This window comes from Tupaia chinensis, unplaced genomic scaffold (genome assembly GCF_000334495.1).
Source record: "Tupaia chinensis unplaced genomic scaffold, TupChi_1.0 Scaffold000601_1, whole genome shotgun sequence".
NCBI classification, from domain to species: domain Eukaryota; kingdom Metazoa; phylum Chordata; class Mammalia; order Scandentia; family Tupaiidae; genus Tupaia; species Tupaia belangeri.
In genome coordinates this window covers 507503-527319 of record NW_006160119.1, presented here as the reverse complement: position 1 = coordinate 527319, position 19817 = coordinate 507503, and the positions used below count along the sequence as shown (strand labels likewise).

The 19817-nt window shown below is 47.9% G+C and overlaps 1 protein-coding gene across 3 annotated transcripts in view; it reads right to left on the bottom strand.

The window, feature by feature from the left end:
- Positions 1-19817, bottom strand: part of CPNE4 (copine 4) — a 401350-nt gene that overhangs the window by 285804 nt on the left and 95729 nt on the right. For all 3 annotated transcript variants that reach the window (XM_006158501.2, XM_006158503.2, XM_006158500.3), the window contains exon 2: positions 4820-5000. In XM_006158501.2, coding sequence (XP_006158563.1) covers positions 4820-5000 — 181 coding nt within the window. The remainder of the gene's footprint in view (positions 1-4819; positions 5001-19817) is intronic.

Genomic DNA, 19817 nt, shown 5'->3' with positions numbered 1-19817 from the left:
ACCACACCACCTGCTGCTCCCTGAGAAGTATTTCTTTATCCCACTTGGTTATGGTGTTTAGTTTTAGGAATTACTGAACTCATCCATACTCACTGGAAGTCGGAAACACATTATTTCCATTCCTCATTGAAAGATGGAAGACATTTTAAATTATCATTACTCTTAGCTGTCACCACACACCGTCATCACCATGGATGGGTGGACAAAGGGAGGCTGTATAAACAGAGGAGCGACCGTAAGTAAGGTAAGGCTAGATCTGGAACTCTCCCTGTAGAGTACATTTCTAAGATGCAGCTCTTCTCTTCCCTCTAATCATTAAAATCATGGCTAGGGCTAAAGATCCACTAATTTTTTAATTGAGTGAAAACACCAGCTTGTTTCCATATTGTGGATGGAGACAAAGTATTCTTCAGGAGTTCTTGGTCCTTAGACAGGTAAAGGGAGCGCTGAGCTGAGTACATGACAGGGTCCTTTCTCTGCTGGAATTCAATTAGAAAAAGGACAATCCAGCAATCAATCAGGAAACAAAAAAGAAATGTTAATTTCTAATTTATGCCCCCCAGCCCCAAGTTTAAGCTATGAAATTAATTAGCCACACTAATATTTTTATAAGCCCCTTCCCCTCTCCTGCCCACTTTAACCAACTTTTCTAGCATACCAAAGATGTTCCAGAATTATACTGACTACTAACACCTATGTTAGGGTAATTCAAATTAAATACTTAAAAATTCTGTTTTTCAGTCTCACTAGCCACCTTTCAAGTACTCAGCAGCCACATGTGGTTAGTGTCCACCAGACTGGACGGCACGGAGCACTGTGATTCTGTGCATGGAAATCCAGGCATTTTCCAGAAGGTAGAGACAGGAACATGCATGCATCGGTAAACCTTGTTCTGTGCACACTCACGTTTATTAAACGTAGTGGCAGCTAAGTAGTTTAAATAAACTGTCAGGGGCTTCTGAAGGAGGTACCACCGGCTGAACCTGTCCTGAAAAGGAGGTGTTGGCAGGAAGTAGATACGACTGCTTGGTGGTGGTGGGGGGATGGCTGTGCTGCTGAGACTTGTCACATTTACGTTTGGTCATTTTCCTCTTTGCTCTCAAAGTCATTCTATAGCCTTTCCCTGGAAACCTTGCCCAGCAGAAGGCACCGAGGGAGATCAGAGAACAGTGGTAGGAGATGCGGGAACATCCCATCTGCCCTACAGCCAGCACTTCCTGTCCTCTCTGTGCCTCCTCCATCTCCCAGGCTCCTGCCAGCCAGGCCCCCTCTCGTGAGCCCAGGTCCCACTAGGTTCTAGCACCGTTCCCTCCTTTCGTCCCTCGTGGCCAGTGGGGGTGCTAAATTTTTAACAACCGGCTCTCTTTGCGGAGGGAGAGGCAGGAGGTAAAACTCGGATTTTAACTGTTGCCGGTGTCCGTGGTGTAGGTAAATACACCCTGAAGCGTTAAGGACGGGCTTTCCTTATAAGCGGCTTCTTGTCTGTGACTGCTCAGCCCTACGGAAAGTAGCCACTTCCTGTGGTTAGCATCTGTGTCCCCTCATAGTTCCCATTTAGTTTGACATGTTTTCAGCTTTTTTGTTGCTAGTTATCTAAATTAAATTCTTTTTATTAGCTACCTAGGATGGACTCTGTTTTCCTGATTGGATCTTCAATGTGAAAAAAGAAGCTCTCTCCTGAAGAATGTAAGTCAGCCATATGGCCAAGCATGCTGGGGCACAGGAAGGCTTTCTCGTGGGGAAGCAGCACATCGGCCTGTGCTGTGATGTGAGTTCCATCTCACTGTGCCCTCGTCTAACCATTCTTCAGGTAGCACTGTAACAGGATACTTTGGAAAAGCAGTTGGCAATGTGTGTCCAAGACCTACTCCACTTTGACAGAATCTCTCCTAGAACTCTACAGAAAGAAAAAGAAAGAGAAAAACCTATGCACGAAGGTGTTCATTGCAATATTTCTTAGAGTATTTTCAGAAGCAATTTCAATGCAAAAAAATAGGAAATTACTAAGTAAATTTATATGATGGAGTATTATGCAGTCTTAAAAATTACAGTTTTCAATATTGTAGCAATATGGGAAAAAGGCAATAAAATCAGGAAAGAAAATTTCTAACACATGATAAGAAACAAGAATATGTATGCTAGAAGGAAAAAAACCTGAAAGAAATACATATACATAATGTTTTACTTATGTAAAGTGGGTATTAGAAGACAAATTTCTTTCTTATTTTCAAAGAAGTGACTTTTTTTAATGTAAGCATTTTATTTAGTTTCATTTGATAAAAAAAAAATCCACCAACAAAGTCAATGAGACTACTTAGAATGAAAAAACATATTACTCACTATGACATCTGTGGATAATGTTTTATGTTTACAACACAAACCTCGAATATGCCTAACGTTAAGATGTCCAGTGTCTGTCACTCACCCCGTGCATGATGCCTCCACACCTGAATTCCATCTTCCTACCGACAGTTATTAAATTTCCTTCTCAGAGAAGTGACTGATACCACATACATAACTACAAATTAACACGATGCCTCTTATGTCTTTTTTTAGGTTTTTGCTGTAGGCCACGTGTGCTCACCAGAGAGACAGATGGGAACAGTGAGAGGGAAAGTGAGAAATCACCCCCGGGGGACAGCCATGCTATAATCCCTTCTCCCAGGAATTTTGGCTCACACGCAGTGCGCCTGGCATGATTTCCAAACCACCAGGTCCAGGACTCAAACTGTGGCTGGTCATGTGGGAGTCTAGCGCCTTGGCCACCATGCCACCTGCTGTGCCTGAACTTCTTGGGTCTTTTAACCCTTCTTTCTACGTGGAAGACTTTAACCTAGAGAAACGCCTTCCAGCTATTTACACACAACTTGTCAGAGAAATACTGAAGGCTTGAAGAGTCGGCCCCAAGGAATCCGAGCAGGTATCTGTCTGCGTTCTCTCCACGCGGCATGGCTCCCTTGCCTGAATTCCGCCGAGATTCAGCTCCCTTAGAAAGGCTATCGACCGCTTCCTTGGGTTCACATTTTGCTCACCCTATCCCCCAATTCACCTCAATTTAACCAATTCAAATTTTACCGATCTGTTTTGGCTTGTAAATAAACAGCATCGAGCTGCAGGTCTCAGCTGATGTGCAGCCACAAGCCCATGCTGACTGTGGGCTACCTCACATGCGAACAGCACTATGGAGCTCAGGTTCTGGGGCCTGACTGCCTGGGTTTAAAGATTAAATCCACCATTTACAAGCTGGATGAGTTTGAGCAAATCTATCATCTCCCTCTGAGCTTTGTTATCTGTAACCTGGGGATAGGATCTCAGGCTTGCAGTGAGGGCCCAGTTATTCCACATAAAGCACTTTGAATATCACCTGGGACTTGATAAGCACCCAATAATGTTCAGCCTAAAAATTAGAGTGTGTGTGATGTGGACATGGTAGGGGAGCCCTCCCTGCCTGTCCTAGAAAGACCTGTGAGTCAGGGACACATCTGGCCAAGCAGAGCACAGTAGATACAAAGAATCCCACCACGTGCCTGAACGTCATCCCCACCACGGGATCCATGATGAGTTAGAATCTAACACACATGAAAATCAGTAAACTCTTCCCAAAATAAACTTGAAAAAAATACCAAGTCATCTCCCAAGAATCTGAGAGCCCACTGCTCCTTAGAGAACAATTTGTGGCAATGCTGCTCCACTCATACAACTTCCTAGTAAGCTCCCATCCACAGCACAGCAAACAGTGTGTGTGCAGGAGCCTTCCGAGTAGACTTGGGGGCTGCCTGAATGTGGCTTGATACCTTCCAAAGCTGGCTGAACCGTGTGTGGGCACCAGGAGCCTGTCTGCCTTCGCTCCTTCTCCCACTTTGCCACCCGATGTCTTTACTGCGGAATCTGCTCAGGCAGGGTCCCTCTTCCCGTTTCCAACCAACTCAGATGGAGGCATCTCATCCAGCTCAGCCCCTTCCAACCATGGGCTTGGAATGAGCCTCTCCTTCAGCCTTGAGGACTGGTTTATATGACCTCTCTGTGACCACTGCTGGGTTCTCACGTGGCTTTCTCGGTCTCCTGGTGACAGAGTCACGGCACTCCCTAGAACTGTGTTTCTCCAGCCTCAAGACTGTTGGCCAAGTGTCTGCTGCGCTCACTCTAACCTGTTCTGGCTTGGTCAGAGGACTGGCCTCCAGCCTTGGTCTCCACGCCCAGTTCTGGCCAGTCAATGGTACAGGAGGTACCCCAGCCCAGTGCCCAACATATGCACTTGTCCCTAAAATTCGGACTAGTGGCCAAGGGACCCATGGGCCCGACTTGCTCACGGCTCCCTCCTGTTTCCTCTTGGTTCCCTCTCTCAACCCTGGACCTGAGGCAAGGACTTCATCCACTTAGCCCATTCCATAGAACTTCTGTCTCTCCCAACAACCCCAAACTTGCTGTCTCAGAGCTACTGTTCTCAGAAATCGAGGTCTAATATGAACCTGCCTTGGCCACACGACTTCATTTCTGGAACCGACTTTCAGAGCAGTAGCTTTCTCACTCCAGCCCAGTCTGGGGTCTGGATTCACGTCCCTATCCTTTGCCAACTGGCAAAGCATAAACAGTGTAATGTAAATATTTATCAGTAATCAACAAAAATACCCTAAACGTTTTAGTCCTCTGGATTACGAGTGGAAGTAAAAATATGTATAGCATCAAAACAGCCATATCAAAACATTCATTTCTATAATTTTCCATCTCATCAAAATAAACCATCTGAAGACAGGAAATGCCGGACATTTCTGAACCAGTCATCCAGCACGCTCCCGTCCACGCCCCTGGACTTGCCTACCTCGAACCACTGCCCGTGGGACTGCATCTTGAGGATGACACAGGGGTCTGGTTTGGAAAGGGCGTCTCTGTCAGATATGCCTTTGCACGCCACGCGCAGCTCGACTTTGGTCAGGCAGGGGCTGTTGAAGATGCCCAGGGTGTTGGCGGCCGACTCATAGATGTTGCTCATTTTCTTCATTCTGTTTTAGGGAAGGAAAGATGAAAAGCTATATACCAATCGCTGCAATGCTTGTCAAACGAGAGTCCCAGTCACCTTCAAGAAATTGCTCAACACACAATTTTTAATATTGAAGGCGTTTATTATCTTGCTTTTCGATTCATTGGCACAATTCCAGCAAGATAAATTTAAAAACAAACAAACAAAAAGCAGGTGCTAGGCACTTGGCTAAGAACACTGTTTCCCTGTTTGGTTTGCATACATTTGCATAGTAAAATTTTTAGTCTGTGAAGGAAAATTAATGAATTAGTGCAGTAGACTGCAAACAGTAATCCAGCTCTATATTAAGCACAAGGCTGGTGTGAAATTTTACAGATGTGTCGGTTAATCAGTTTAATCACGTCTCAAGTTTTTAAGATTCTAAAAACCCAGGTCTCCCTCATGTGATGGAGAACTGCCCTACGTGTAGAACAGCGCACTCCTGCCCCGACGGCTGGCCCACCCCAAGCGCCATCATCGGGATGGCGCCAGGAGAGCCAGCACCTCGCTTCCCTCTCCACTCCTTCCTGCCTCACCAGAACGCAGAGTCAGAAGGGACAGGAGGGGAGGGAAGGCACAGAGACTCTGGTCCTGAACACCTGGAACAGTGGCCACAGACGGGAGCTGCAGGGCCCTGCCGCCTCCTCCTCCTGCCCTGCCCAGAGCTGTTCCTGTTCGCAGCAGAGGTCCAGGGCCCAGGAACGCCCGAGGCCGCCAGCTGTCGCCTTCTCTGAGCAGCTCCCGAGACACTGGGACAGCCTCTCAGGGGGGAAATGTCACACCCTTCTCATGAGACCTGCCCCGGGTTTCCTGAGGAAAACACAGTCGTGTCCTTCCCTCACTGAGGGTGACCCTTCTCTCCTTCCTGCCTCTACAGATATTCAAGTGAGTGTTAGGGAGTCATCGCACTGCCTTTTATAAGGGGCTGGCTGTGCCCGAGTGTCTCTCACACACACACACACACACACACACACTACAGACTCACATTACACACACACACAACACACAATCCACGTACACTATATGTACACAATACACACACGCACACACAATACAGACTCACATTACACACACACAACACACAATCCACACACAAATACACACACACGACACACATACTATATATACACAATACACACACACAGTACACACAATGCACACACACATACAATACAGACTCACATACACACACACACTTAACACACAATCCACAAATACGCACACACACACACACACACACACACCAATAAAACCTCATTGGAACCGGAGTTCCCATATCCACTTGGTGTCTCCTTGGCCGCTGTCACCCCCACGGCAGTAACGCAGACGCAGCAGACTGCCCGGCCCCCGAGGTCGCAGTACTTGCTGTGCTGCTCTTCAGAAAGTGTTGGCCGACCTCGGTTCTGAGCTGTCAGGTAAGGGCAATCTGTGCTTAGGGAGGAGCTGGGATTCCGTTGGAGTGCAGAACGAAACCAGTTTGAGGATGAGAGCTGCTCTCTTCTACTAAACTAAATATGAATAAGGACTTTGGGACTTTGTTTCTTTATATGTAAGAGAAAACTCGCACTCTGAGAAGACCAGCGGCTCGCCCGTGTCACACAACTCATTCTGATGGCAGAGTCAGGGCCAGGATGCCGCTCTCCACCTCCGGGCCCAGAGCTATTTCCACCACGTGAAACCTTTCGCTGGAGAACTGTTCAAATCTACCAAGGAACAGCGGACACCACAAATTCCCTTGGGTTATTTCAACTCCGTACAGAGCCATACTTCCCTTCTTTTTTCAATTTCACTCAACCATGCAAAGTGTAAATCCATAGCCTAATAAATTATTCATTTTTATATTTTATAATTTAGAAAAAATTTATTTGTAACTGAGAGTGTATGCACAAGTGCATGTATCTGAGAGAAAAAAGATAGAGAAGCACTCTCAACACAGTCTCATCACACCACAAACCCCTCCGTCCAGCCCCAGCTGGACACACACGTGCACCCAGCATGCTTCAGGCCATCCGAGCCAGGAGTCTGAACCGACAGTCACTCGCGTGGCTTCCAATGCGGCAGTTCAATACACTGTAGACTGTGCCACTTAAGCTGGGCCCTTCTGATTTGTATTGGCTGCGAGCTGATCAATAATTAGAGTAACACCAGAGACGGCACCATGGAATGAAAATCACAACAAAGCAGGGGAGGAAGGGACCAGCTAGGGATGGCGGTTTCACATTTCAGGTTTGAAAGTGCAATAGGAACTCTGTTGAACACCTCTCTGATAATGACAGCCTCCCCTTCAATCAACGTCTTCCTGAATCCTGCTTTTCGCAATGCGTTGACCGGCTCCTGGGAATCCAGCTTGCTCTTCTGCAGTTTGAACTGGCCTCTCCTATCCGGAGGAGCTATCTGTGTCTCTTCTAACTGTCCCTCTTCTGGGAGACTCACGCCATTCCCTTCCACACCCACAGACTCTCTTCTGTAACAGACTTCTGCAAAGTGAGACCTCTTCCCTAACGTGCCTCAACTGTGAAGCATACTCCACAGAAGACATCAAGGAGACACAGCTTTATAGTCAGATCCCGGCTCCTCCGCTTGCTAACCAAGTGCCCTTGGGCAGGGTACACAGGTACTTTGTGATGGTAATACCTACCTTGAAGAGTTGCTGTATTAGCAGATGAAATAACGTATTAGGACAATACCAGGAATTTAGCTCATGCCCAAAAGTGGTAGCTATCACTGTACTCTCACTTTTCTCAAGATATACTCATTCTTTATTTTTCTTTTTGGAGAGATTCATGCCATAGGGTGCGTGCGCTCGCCAGACAGACAGAGAGACAGAGAGACGGAAAGAGAAATCACCCCCCAGGGGGGATGGCCACCTCAATCCCTTCTCCTCCATTCTCCTCTTGGGATCTTGGGCACGCACGCACATGTGCCCGGCGTGAGTTTCAAGCCACCGGGTCCGGGACTCAAACCGTGGTCAACTACATGGGAGTCCAGCGACATAGCCATTACTATACTAACTGCTGGTCCCCAAGATATACTCATTCTTCCTCCCACTGCCAACTAGAAATCTCTTAGTTAGAGATTAGAAATGTCATTATTACTTTAAGACCAATATTTAACTAGTCCCTTTAAATACCTTCTATCTTTGAAACCCACATAATTTGGGCATACCACCTACACCTAAGAACACAACCTCCCGAATTAATAGTTTATGTGTAGACTCACACACGAGTCAGTAACTCTCACAGATCCAAAAGTCAGAGACAAAATGATGGTGCCAGCTCTGCTAACGCCATGAAGCTGCTTTGCCAACTTCCTAGTGGAGGCAATTTATTCTGCAAACGTAGCTCCTCCGTAGGACTCTGATACGCTGTAGTGGCCCTCTTTGGGTCCACGTATGACAGCAGGTCACATGTCACGTGCAGTCACAAAATATCTGAGGGGAATTGCAGTAGCCCCACATGCGAAGGAGTCGACAGTCTCATGCCCCTTCATATCATTCATTACAACCATTTCTTTGTCACATGTGCCTGATGAAGAGAATTGCAGGTGATATCTACTTTTAATAGCCTTCTTCCTTAAATGGATTACTTCAAAGAAATCTCTGATGGAGTAGAACACAATAATGCAGACTAGCAAACACCATGGAACGGCAAAGGGACAAGTCTAGTCCCAGCAGGAAGTTTCCATAAGCCTCATTCTTGCTTGGAAATGATGGCAATCTAATCGCATGTGTCAACAGTTACCTGAAATAGCTGAAAACCATCATGGTTTCTGGGAGCACACACAATCACTGATGAGATCTTACACTCAGTGCGTACAGCATTTACTCTGAAATTTCAGCGAATGATAGTACACTTAAATAGCTTATAACATTAGTAAACAAATGACCTAGAGGCATGTGTTCAGAGCCTTTATTTTTTTCAATATGCTATGAGGAGCACGTACTTATATGCAAAGATCAAGAAAGACCAAGAGAAAAAGACAGAGAGAGAGAAAACACCCTCTCAGAGCGAGGGGGAGGGGTGGTGGTGGTGGTGGTGGTAGTGACCACGCCACAGTCCCTTCTCCTCTGTTCTCTCAGGATTTTGGGCATGCATGCACACATGCCCAGAATGTTTTTCTAGCTGCTGGGTCCAGGACTCAAACCACATAGTCAACCATGTGAGATCCAGCCGCCTTTATCATGCAACCTGGCTGGTCCTCAGGGACCTATTTTTTAATCAGTGGAATATTTCACCTAGAACAGAAGTCCTCAACCCCTGGGCCATGGACTGGCACCAGTCCCTAGCCTGTTAGGAACTGGACTGTGCAGTGGGAGTGAGTGGCAGTGGGCAAGTGAAGCTCCTCTGTGCTTACAGCTGCTCCTGCTGATCGCATTATCCCCTGAACCCCGCCTCCTGTCTGCTCAGTCCTGGCCTCAGATTCTCATAGGAATGTGAACCCTATTGTGAGCTGTGTGTGCAAGGGATCTAGATTGCACATTCCTTATAAGAATGTAATAGCTCGGGGCCAGCAGGTGGCATAGTGGTTAAAGTGCTGGACTCCCACATGGCTGACCACAGTTTGAGTCCCAGACATGGCAGCTTAAAACATGCCAGCACGTGTGCATGCATCTCCAAAATCCCGAGAGGAGAATGGAGAAGAGATTGTGGCATGTCTCTTCTCCCTCCCCTGGGGGGCGATTTCTTGCTTTCTGTCTCTCTGTCTTTCTCTGTCTCTCCAGCAAGCACACACACCCTATAGCAAAAATCTCTCTTAAAAATAATAAGAATGTAATGCCCGATTATCTAAGGTGGAACGAAGGCAGTGATGCTACTATGGGGAGTGGCTGCAAATACTGCATGATGGTGAGGTGTGCAATCGTGTCATTGTATACTACTACGGGGAGTGGCTGCAAATACTGCATGATGGTGAGGTGTGCGATCGTGTTATTGTATACTACTACGGGGAGTGGATGCAAATACTGCATGATGGTGAGGTGTGCGATCGTGTCATTGTATACTACTACAGGGAGTGGATGCAAATACTGCATGATGGTGAGGTGTGCGATCGTGTTATTGTATACTACAAGGAAACAAAGATAGAAATAAAAGGCACTGCAAATGCAATGTCCTTAATCATCCCAAAACCATCCTCCCGCCCCCTGGCCCCTGGCCCCTGGCAAATTGTCTTCCACAAACTGGTTCCTGGTGATAAAAATGATGGGGACCACTAATCCAGAAATGTTGTGGCTCACTCCTTTGAACAATAGGAGACAGAGAATTTGGACCTGGAAAATGGACACAATCGAAAGCATAAAGATGAATCTGACACCAAATGGTGGTTGGACTGAAGGAGAGCAAATGCTTGCTGAGTAAGGCGCGCTGCTCACTGCCCACTCGCTTTCCCTTCAGTCCTTCCTCCTCCTTCTCAGGGCCCAGAAGACAGACTGTGGTGGACTGCCAGCACACTGTGGGCAAGTTTTCTGTTGGGTTTGACTAAAGCAATGAAACTTGGGGAAGGAATAATAGGGAATACAGCACACTTTATCCCAACTATTACCCAATCCTTAGCAGTGGCCAGTGGCCAAGGGCCCAGAGAGCTCCTGTGAGTCAACCATCTTTGAGCCTTCAGCTCTCGATGGGCCTGAGTAACACCATTCGCATCCTGTGCTCCCTCAAGCTCATGGACGGTAATGACTTTCTGCCAGCCAGGAGGGCGTCATCCTATAAGCGTCATCCTATAAGCGTCATCCTGCAGGTAAGGCTCTTCGAAAAGTTCACAGAAAATGCATATTTTGAACGAAGTATGCATGGATTTCACATGTTTTTGTGCCAAAACGAACTCATACTTTAATTCTATTAGGTTGTCTGGAAAGTTGTGACATGTCTTTCTATGCAAAAATGCATCATGACAATCCGATATTTTTTCACAAGTTTTTAAGTCCCCTCACGTGTGCACACACATACTACTTCAGGTTAAGGACGACTTCTCCACATTAGGGACTTCGTACACTGTCATACACCACTACTGCTCTGGGCGATGGCTGTGAGCTGCCAGTGAAACCATTTGAAACCTTCCTCTCCAGGGGGAGGGTGTCCGGAGATCAAACTCCCGACTTCTCAGTTATATTGTTAAGGCCCCCCTCGGCTCCCAATCCATGCGTGAGTGAAAGCCTGACCAGGTACACTGGAGCCCACAAGCTCCTGGGCACGCCCACCAGTATCAGCAGTCCTGACCTTGGCTCTGGAGGTGGCACCAGGCCAGTGAAGGTGACTGAGTGGCCTTGGCCATGCTGAGGCTCACTGGGAAGGTGATCCCGAATATGGTGCTGTCGATGAGTGACCTGCAGTCCAGATGAGTGGGGTAAACAAGTCATCTCACACTCTGTTAGAGAGCAGGATTGATACAGCCAGATTATGGGTACACTTTGCATGGCCGAGCTAAACCCTCTTTGCTGCCTGTCATATGATACCTGGTTTAGGGAGACCGATGTCTGCTGAGAATTATTTTGGTGAAAGTTGACTTTGGGCCAATTTTGAAAGTAAAATTATAGTTGTCCTTTAACTCAGATACTGTAAGTTATTTAAAAACAAACAAACAACAACAACGAAAAACTACAGCAGCATACCCACACTAGCAGGACAGACTGATCCTGAAACTTACTGAGTTTTGAGTGAGTTGCAAACAATGCCAGGACAATCAAGAGCTCTAGAGGAAAGGGAGTCAGCTGGGGTTCACAAGGGAACCAATCGAGCAGGGCTTGTTGTAAGACTGTTTCGAGAATAAACACATCATCAGTGCTGTTGCCTGGCCATTATCCGGCTAAATGTGGCAGCACGTCCAGGGAGGGCTGCTCAGTTTGAGATGGACACGGGTCTCGCAGTGCCTGGAGCAGGGCTGGATGCAGGCAGCACTGGGCACTCGTCCACTCGACCAGGTCTAGACCAGCTGCCATCCCACTGGGATTTGCCAGTCCATTTCCTGCTCCGTATTCCTCCATCTACTCTCAGGGCTCCTCAGATGGCAACACAGTAATGAACGCTGCAGAGAAGGAGGTGGGGACGCGCCAGCCCGTCTAGCTATAAGTCCATGCTCTTGAGGTGAGCTTCCGGGACTTCACCCTGGCACAGATCACCATGGAGTGCGTTAAAAGAGAGCCTGTTTCAAGAGTCTGGAGTGAGGCCTGAGCTTGCCCTCTGTTGTCACTGACCCTGGACCAAACCTCGGGGAGCAGGGTCGTCGAGGAGAGACCAAGCATGGATCAAACACGGCAAACCACCAGGAGGCTGTTGGTCTCGACATCAGTGGGAGACCCACGAGATGGAGGACGACACGGAACTGGAACGTGGCCTAGCACCACAGCATCCGGGTATGAACGCCCTCTCTCCTACCGACTTACGATTTGGGGCAAATTCCTGGACTCCTCTGGGGCTCAGTCTCACAGTCTAAAACAGGGACTAGAATAGTTCCTGCTTTAAGGCACTGTCTTCAGAATTAAAAGAATTAACCCACATAAATCCCCAGAAGGGGGTCTGGGCCATAGGGCGCATCACGCAAACTGCTGTTTTTCATTGTCCCAGTAAGTCCAGTCGAGCCCTCACTGACACGCGGCTGCTGAGCATTCAGCACGAAGTCATCGGATTCTCAGGATAACCCTTCCTCTGACCCTTCGGGCCTGCGGGGATATCCACGTCAAGGCCAAGAACCGCAGCTTAGAAAAGGGCAGCTGTCCACAGCGCTTCAGCGAAGTGGTGAGACAGGTGTGCAAACCCAAGAGCTCTCGGGCAGAACGTAAGCCCTCCACCCTCTGCTAAGCTGCAGACGATGGGAAAGTGAGCAGTGGGGACTGCCAGAGCCTGTCCCACACTGCTGCCCAGAGGTTCTCACGGCTGAGCCTCTTCCCTTTCTCCCTCTCCTCCCCCAAATTGCCAACACCCTTCTCCCCCCGCCCTCTAGGCTGTGGCACACTTTAGACCCTTCTCCCTTTCAGAGTCCATTAGAGTGGCCTCCCTTACCAGGGTGAGCTCCAAGACCCTCCCTCCAGGGAGAATGCACAGGTCGCTGGGCTTTATCTGACACACCCACGTGACAAAGTCCCGCTGATAATGCGACCACAGTAGGAGATGAGCCACTCTGAGACAGACAAGGACTACAATATGTACGATAAGAATCATGTGGCTGTTCTCTCTCACTCGGAGTATCTTAGTGTAGTGTACTCACTTATTTTCAGACCACGGATAACCGTGGGTAACTGACACTTGAAAAGTGAACTGTGGGTAAGGGAGGATGACATTTTATTTTGTTGGAAAAGGGAGAAAAACTGAATATTACACTTTTGTCCTTATAAATCATTTAAATCTCTTTATAAATCTCTTTAAAAATAACTTGTTTTCCTAGCCACTAATATTAACACTAATAAGAAACTATACAAATACAGGTGATTACATCGCTGGACTCCCACATGGCTAACTGTGGTTCGAGTCCTGGGCCTGGTGGCTTCAAAATCACGCCAAGCACATTTGAGTGTGACCAAGATCCCAGGAGAGTGAAGGAGAAAGGATTGTGGCGTGGCCATCCCTGGGGGATGAGTTCTCACTTTCCCTCACTGTGTGTCTCTCTCCCCAGTGAAGGCATGCACCCTCAGGCAAAACCCTGTAAGAAAAGAAAGGGGGGGAGAAAGAAACTTCACAAATACGACTTTATTTCCTCCCTGACAACTTCTTGAGGTTCGTTTTGTCAGCCTCAGGGCATCTCAGGATGTAAACGTGAGGCTGGCACAGAGCGAGACACTGCTGCTTGTGGACAGAGGCCACAGGGAGCCCTGGGTTTGACTCCCGGCTCAGCCAGAAAGCTAGGCGTGGTGCATGGACCTGCAGTCCCAGCTGCTCAGGAGAACGAGGCAGGAGGAGTGCAACAGAGCAAGGCCCAGTCGCTAACAGACAAACGAGAAGTGAGGCTCCTGTGACTTAAATAACCTTCCAATGTCACGGCCGGCAAGTGACAGAGCCAGGAGTGAGGGCTGGGACCAAAGGACTCCAAAGCTCGTGGTTTGGGCTGTGATTTACAATTTGCTCCACAATGGCTTCCTTATCTTAAAGACCACACGAAGGCGAACTTCACCTTGTTCCAGTCTAAACACCTCTCTGGAGCACAGTGCATGTCTCAACAAGACCGTGCTCTGCCCGTCCTCAAAAATCCACGTCCGTCTCCCCTTGCTCACAAGGTGGCACGGGCCACGAGTCATTGCTGGACCTGTGTTTGCACTGGTAGCTGCATCAAGAAGTTGAGGGCCTGGGAAATCCGTGTCCCTACTCTGACTTCTCAAATGCTAAGCGTTTGATGAGTTACAGACAGTGGAGCCGCAACACCGAAACACAAAGACATGAACCACAGAATCCACTAAATGCCACAGGTTTAATGAGTAACTGATGATCTGTGTACAAGCCCCAGCAACATGACAATCGTCATATGCATTTAAAATTATTCACATAAATATTCTTCTGGACTGTATTACATGTGAATCACTCAAGAGCAATGAATGATCATGTCAGTCATTTCCTAAGCTTTCTGACTTGAGACAACAGAGATCCCAATTCCTGAAAACCAGCTTCCTTGGGCAAACGTGCATTAGGAGTCAGATACTGAGGCTCCTAGGAACTCCGGGAGCACAGTGCTGGCTGTTAACAATGAGCCACGAAGATGAGGTTTTCTAGAGAGCAGCTCTGTCCCTGATGCCATGTTCAGATTAACTTATAGCATTCGAATGTCACCCACTTTTGGAAAAAGAACTGGATGTGTAAATTTAGCTGGGTAGTTAAGCGTGATGGAAGCTTTTAAAAGTGCAATTTGAACTCAGCATCAGGGGGTTAGCATGAACAGTGGTCACAGCCAAGCCTCCCCCTTTCCTGCCACGCCAGAGGCAACTGTGGGTCCTGAATGAGTGAGAAGAGAAAATTCAGATGATGTCTAATTGTTTTGGCATTAAAATAATTTCCTGTTTCTCAGGCAACTAAATTTACCCAGCAGAAATATCAGATCCCAGCCTCCGCTTGCTCAGTTGTTTTCCCTTTGTAACATAATCACAGGTTGGGTTCTTTTATTAATGTCACGTTAACAGGAAGCTGGGGCTTACAAAATGGATTTTGTGCTCGTACATGTGGCTGAACTTAAAAGAAAAAAGAACAAGATTATTTTTATGCTCATCTGGGGAAATTACTGCCAGCGTATGAAACCTGAAACCGATTTCCTCGAGAAGGCATGGCGACCGATGGACACCGGGCCTTGTGCAGCCGTTACGCCTTGTCTACAACCTGCTCCGTCTGCCTCTGGGTGTGCCCTGGCATCAGAATGCCTTCGCTGAGTTGGTGGAGGACACTGTGGTGTGTTTTGAGGAAGAAGAGGAGGTTGAGTAGATAACAAAGGGTAAAAGCAAGCATCTGCAAGGTCCAGTGACCAAACAGAAGTCTTGCCACGATGCAAAGTTCTGCCTCGATTCTGGCTGATACAGTGGCCCTAGGCATGCGTGGCTACTGAGCACCTGAACTGTGGCTAATATGACTAAGAAACCCAAATTTTAACTTATTTCATCTTAATCTAGATTTAAGTAGCCACCTGTGACCAGATGGCTGCTCTGAGCTTTCTTTTTTCTTTTTTTCCTGAAGAACAAACAACTCACGAAAATAGGTCCTTTTACGGGAGAAACTTGTCGTCCGATTATTTGACAGAGACTGGATGCAGAGCCCTCCAAGGACTTACCAGGTTCTGTTGGGCTCACTGCGTTTTCCTCCCCTGCCTCGCAGGCCGAATGGTGGCGACTACTACTGTGTGGAGTTAACAGGCTGCACTAGCCACCGCGCCACGTGCGAGGGGGGAAGATGTGGAGGGGACGGCCCTGGAGTGCAGCCTTCCTCAGCACTGCCTCCCGAGATGCCGCCGCTGCTCAGTTTCCAGGGCAGAACATGAGCTTCGTGGCACAGGCTTGCTAGAGCAGCGACGTGATAAGAACAGGCGACCGGCACGTGAACCCTGTATGCATTTCGCATCGGGGACAGGGAAGTTCCCTGGAGAGCCAGGTCGGAGGTCAGCAACGTGTGTGTCTCAGCAGCTAGTCCCGTGACCAGCCCTCACGGACACGGAACGACGCTTTGGGAAAGAGGAAACCCACGGCAGACTGGGAAGGAGTATCTGCACATCTGCACTCACACACAGACACGCACACTCTCCATCCTCATATCATGTGCACGTCTGCATCACACACGGACACGCACCCTCTCCGTCCTCATATCATGTGCACATCTGCATCACACGCAGACACACACCCTCTCCATCCTATCATGTGCACGTCTGCATCACACGCAGACACGCACACTCTCCGTCCTCATGTCATGTGCACGTCTGCATCACACACGGACACGCACACTCTCCATCCCCATGTCATGACATGTGCACGTCTGCACTCACACGCGGACACGCACACTCTCCGTCCTCAGCTCAGGTCATGACATGTGCACGTCTGCATTTACACACGGACACGCACACTCTCCGTACTCATCTCATGACATGCTCTCTCAGCCTCTCATGGGATTGCTTCATGTAAGGATGTGAGAAATGTGTAGTCGTTAGAGAAACCTGGTGGAGAGATACAGAAGAGGAGCAGCAGGGTCTCCCCACAGAAGCTGTAGGGGGGCTCTGGCAGTTCAAGGGGACATTGCTGAATCAGTCACGTCAGCACACACGAGCGGGACTTTGCGGGAGGCATTACCGGACGAGGAAGAAACCTATCAAATGCCAAGTGTGGGGTAGCTGGGACTTCTGTGGCCTCCCCTCCTCACCGAACGTGAGGGGAATGAGAGTACAGAAAACCTGCCGTCCCCAGTGTGAGCAGAGAACAACGCCAGATATAAAACAACACGAAGGTGACACCACCATCGCGAGCATTTGGAGACTCACGCCATCACTACGCGGTGCCTCCAGCTAGACAACTGACCTCGTTCTTTCAGGAGTTGTGGAAGATAGCTGTCGACATCACTCCTGTTTTATAGAAGAGAAAACTGAGGCTCAGAAAACTAGGTAAATTGCTCAGGCACATAGCCAAAACGTGAAGGAGGCAGGATTCAGATTTTTTTAAACTCAAAAGTTTAGGATTTTGTCTGTATTGTTATTCTGCCTCTCCTTGAGTACCTTATGGTATAGGCAAAATTTCTCATTCTACTTGAGGCTAATGTCAAGTTCCAGAATGTTGGGACCAGCAGTTGGCGTAATGGCTATGTCGCTGGACCTCCATGTACTTGATCATGGTTCAGGTCCCAGACTCGGTGGCTTAAACTCATGCCAGGTGCGTGTGCATGCGTGCCCAAGATCCCGAGAGGAGAATGGAGGAGAAGGGATTGAGGCATGGCCATTCCCCCTGGGGGCGATTTCTCACTTTCTGTCTCTCTGTCTCTGTCTGTCTGGCGAGCACACATGCCCTATAGCAAAATCCTCTCAAGAAAAAAAAAAAAGTTCCAGAATTCTGTATCTCATTCATATAGTCATAAAATATTTGTTAAACACTTTCAAATATATGCTGGGTATTGAGAGGTACAAAGATAAAAAGAGCTCCTGCTTTCATGGAGCTTAGGGACTAGCAAAAAGATTCGGGCAGGAAGCTGTCCCCACAGCTGATTCTGCCTGTCCTGTCGTCGGCCGCATTTTCACACAGCATGATTCTGCCTGTCCTGTCATCTGCCGCATTTTCATACATGCAGCGCGAGGAGGCTCAGACACAGGCGGCTGCACTGGAAAGGAAAAACGACGCAATAGCACCAGGAAGGGAAAATAAAGGAATTTCCTCTGCGGCCTACAGAGCAGTGTGCTGTAGACCTGTTGCCATATGAGATGCTACTGGGTAGTCTCAGAAGACAGCAGATTTCATGACGTAAAGCAGGGTTGCTGTGGCAGGGTGTTTCAGAGTTGTTAACACGCACACGTATCTTCGAATCTCCGAAATGAGACGTGGTGCGTAATACGCTATATACTTCTCCCATCGTAGAAGAGTGCTCGTGGGACGCATGAAAGGGTATAGACTTAACAGGGGAAAAGAAACAGGGAGAAATAATAGCAGTTAAAGGGTGATAGGCAGAGGCAGATTTTATTTGGGAATATTTTGTTTCCATGAAAAGTGTAGGGCTGAGACAAGAACATCCAGGGATCGGTGCAGGAAGGAAGGTACCTTCCTCGTGAGCTGCCTTGTGAAGACACTCCGGCTAAGGCAGAAGCCTCAGCCCAGTCTGGCACATGTGTGTGCGTGCCCCAAGTCCCAAGAGGAGAATGCAGGGTTGGGGGAAGAGACTGCAGTGTGGCCATCCCCCCTGGGGGGTGATTTCTCGCTTTCTGTTTCTCTGTCTCTCTCTGTCTCTCTGGTGAGCACACATGCCCTATAACAAAAATATCTCTAAAAAAAAAAAAATCACTCAAAAACATATTGAATGCATGACTAGGATAAAGGCCTAGAAGAAAATATTCCATGTTAACAATTTATTTCAGAATCATGGAATTACAGGGGATTTTAATTTTCAGTGCTGTTCAATTTTGGTATTTTCTAAATTATGGGCAATAGACATACATTGACTACTTTTATAACAATGCTGTAAGGATTATGTTTTAAGCATTAAGCAAACTATGTAGATATAATTTTTTATATATTATGTTCAAAATCTAGAATAAGAATGATCAACTATAGGATACGTACCATATCAGTGAATTAAAATATAGAAAGCTTACAACTCGGTTTGCCTTCTAAAACAGTATTCAGAGATATAATTGGGATTGTGTTTAACACAAAGGCTTTGCGATTCATGCCTTAAATCTATTTGGCCATGAAATCCTAAGAGAATTTTATCACGGCCACCATCCAAGCCTACCCAGGGGAGCAGGCCCTTCCAGTCGCGAGCCCCACCGCCCTTCTCCCTCCACCTCCTGCAGTAGGAGCTGTCCGTCTGTTACGGAGCAGGGTCTGGAAGGGCAACGACATCTTGGGCGTGACTGGCCAGGGAGACCATCCCGAAGTGTGTGTGCCCGCTCTCCCGGGTGTAAGCCAGGCACTCTGACACCTACGGGGACCTGGAAAGATGGATGGGTGAACACAAGCTGGTCCCAACTTTGAAGCCCGGTCCTGACATGAGTAACCAGGCCCTGGCTGGCACCAGGCAGAGAGGGCCAGGCCATGGAAGACCCAGAGCGAGCCAAAGGGCCTTCCATGCAGCGACAATGGAAGTTCCCTTGTTTTCTAGAAAGTCCATCAAGAGAGCCTTGAAGGGATAGGAAACATCTTCAGCCTCTGGGATAGTCAAGATTTCTCATTTCAGCCAGATTTAAATTTAATATACCCTGCTCTCCTCTCCTTCCTTCCCTAATCACCAGCCCCGACTTGTTCTTACTAAGAAACAGAAATAAAAGATTGCTGTGTTTTGGGACATCAATGAGTAGCTGTAGTCACTCGCTGTTCATCCATCCGTGCAAGATAAGAAGACAAGAAGATAAGAAGATGGAGACCACTGGGGACCAGAGATCCAGGCGAAGGAAGAACGCGGGCACTTTGGACACCACCTACACCTCTGCGCTCCTTCACAGCACCCTGTATCACTCCACAGCTTCACTGTGAGGCAACAGAAGAGATCGAGTCTCTCCCTTCACACAGCACTGAAGCACCTAGTTCCAGGCCCGGCAGAGCAGAAGTGTCCAATAACACTGAATGAATCGAAGAAGTAATTATGCCCTGAGTCTGCTGTTCAATGCTTCTCTCTCCCCCTCCGAGTAGAGGGTTGGTTGGAAATCAGCAGGA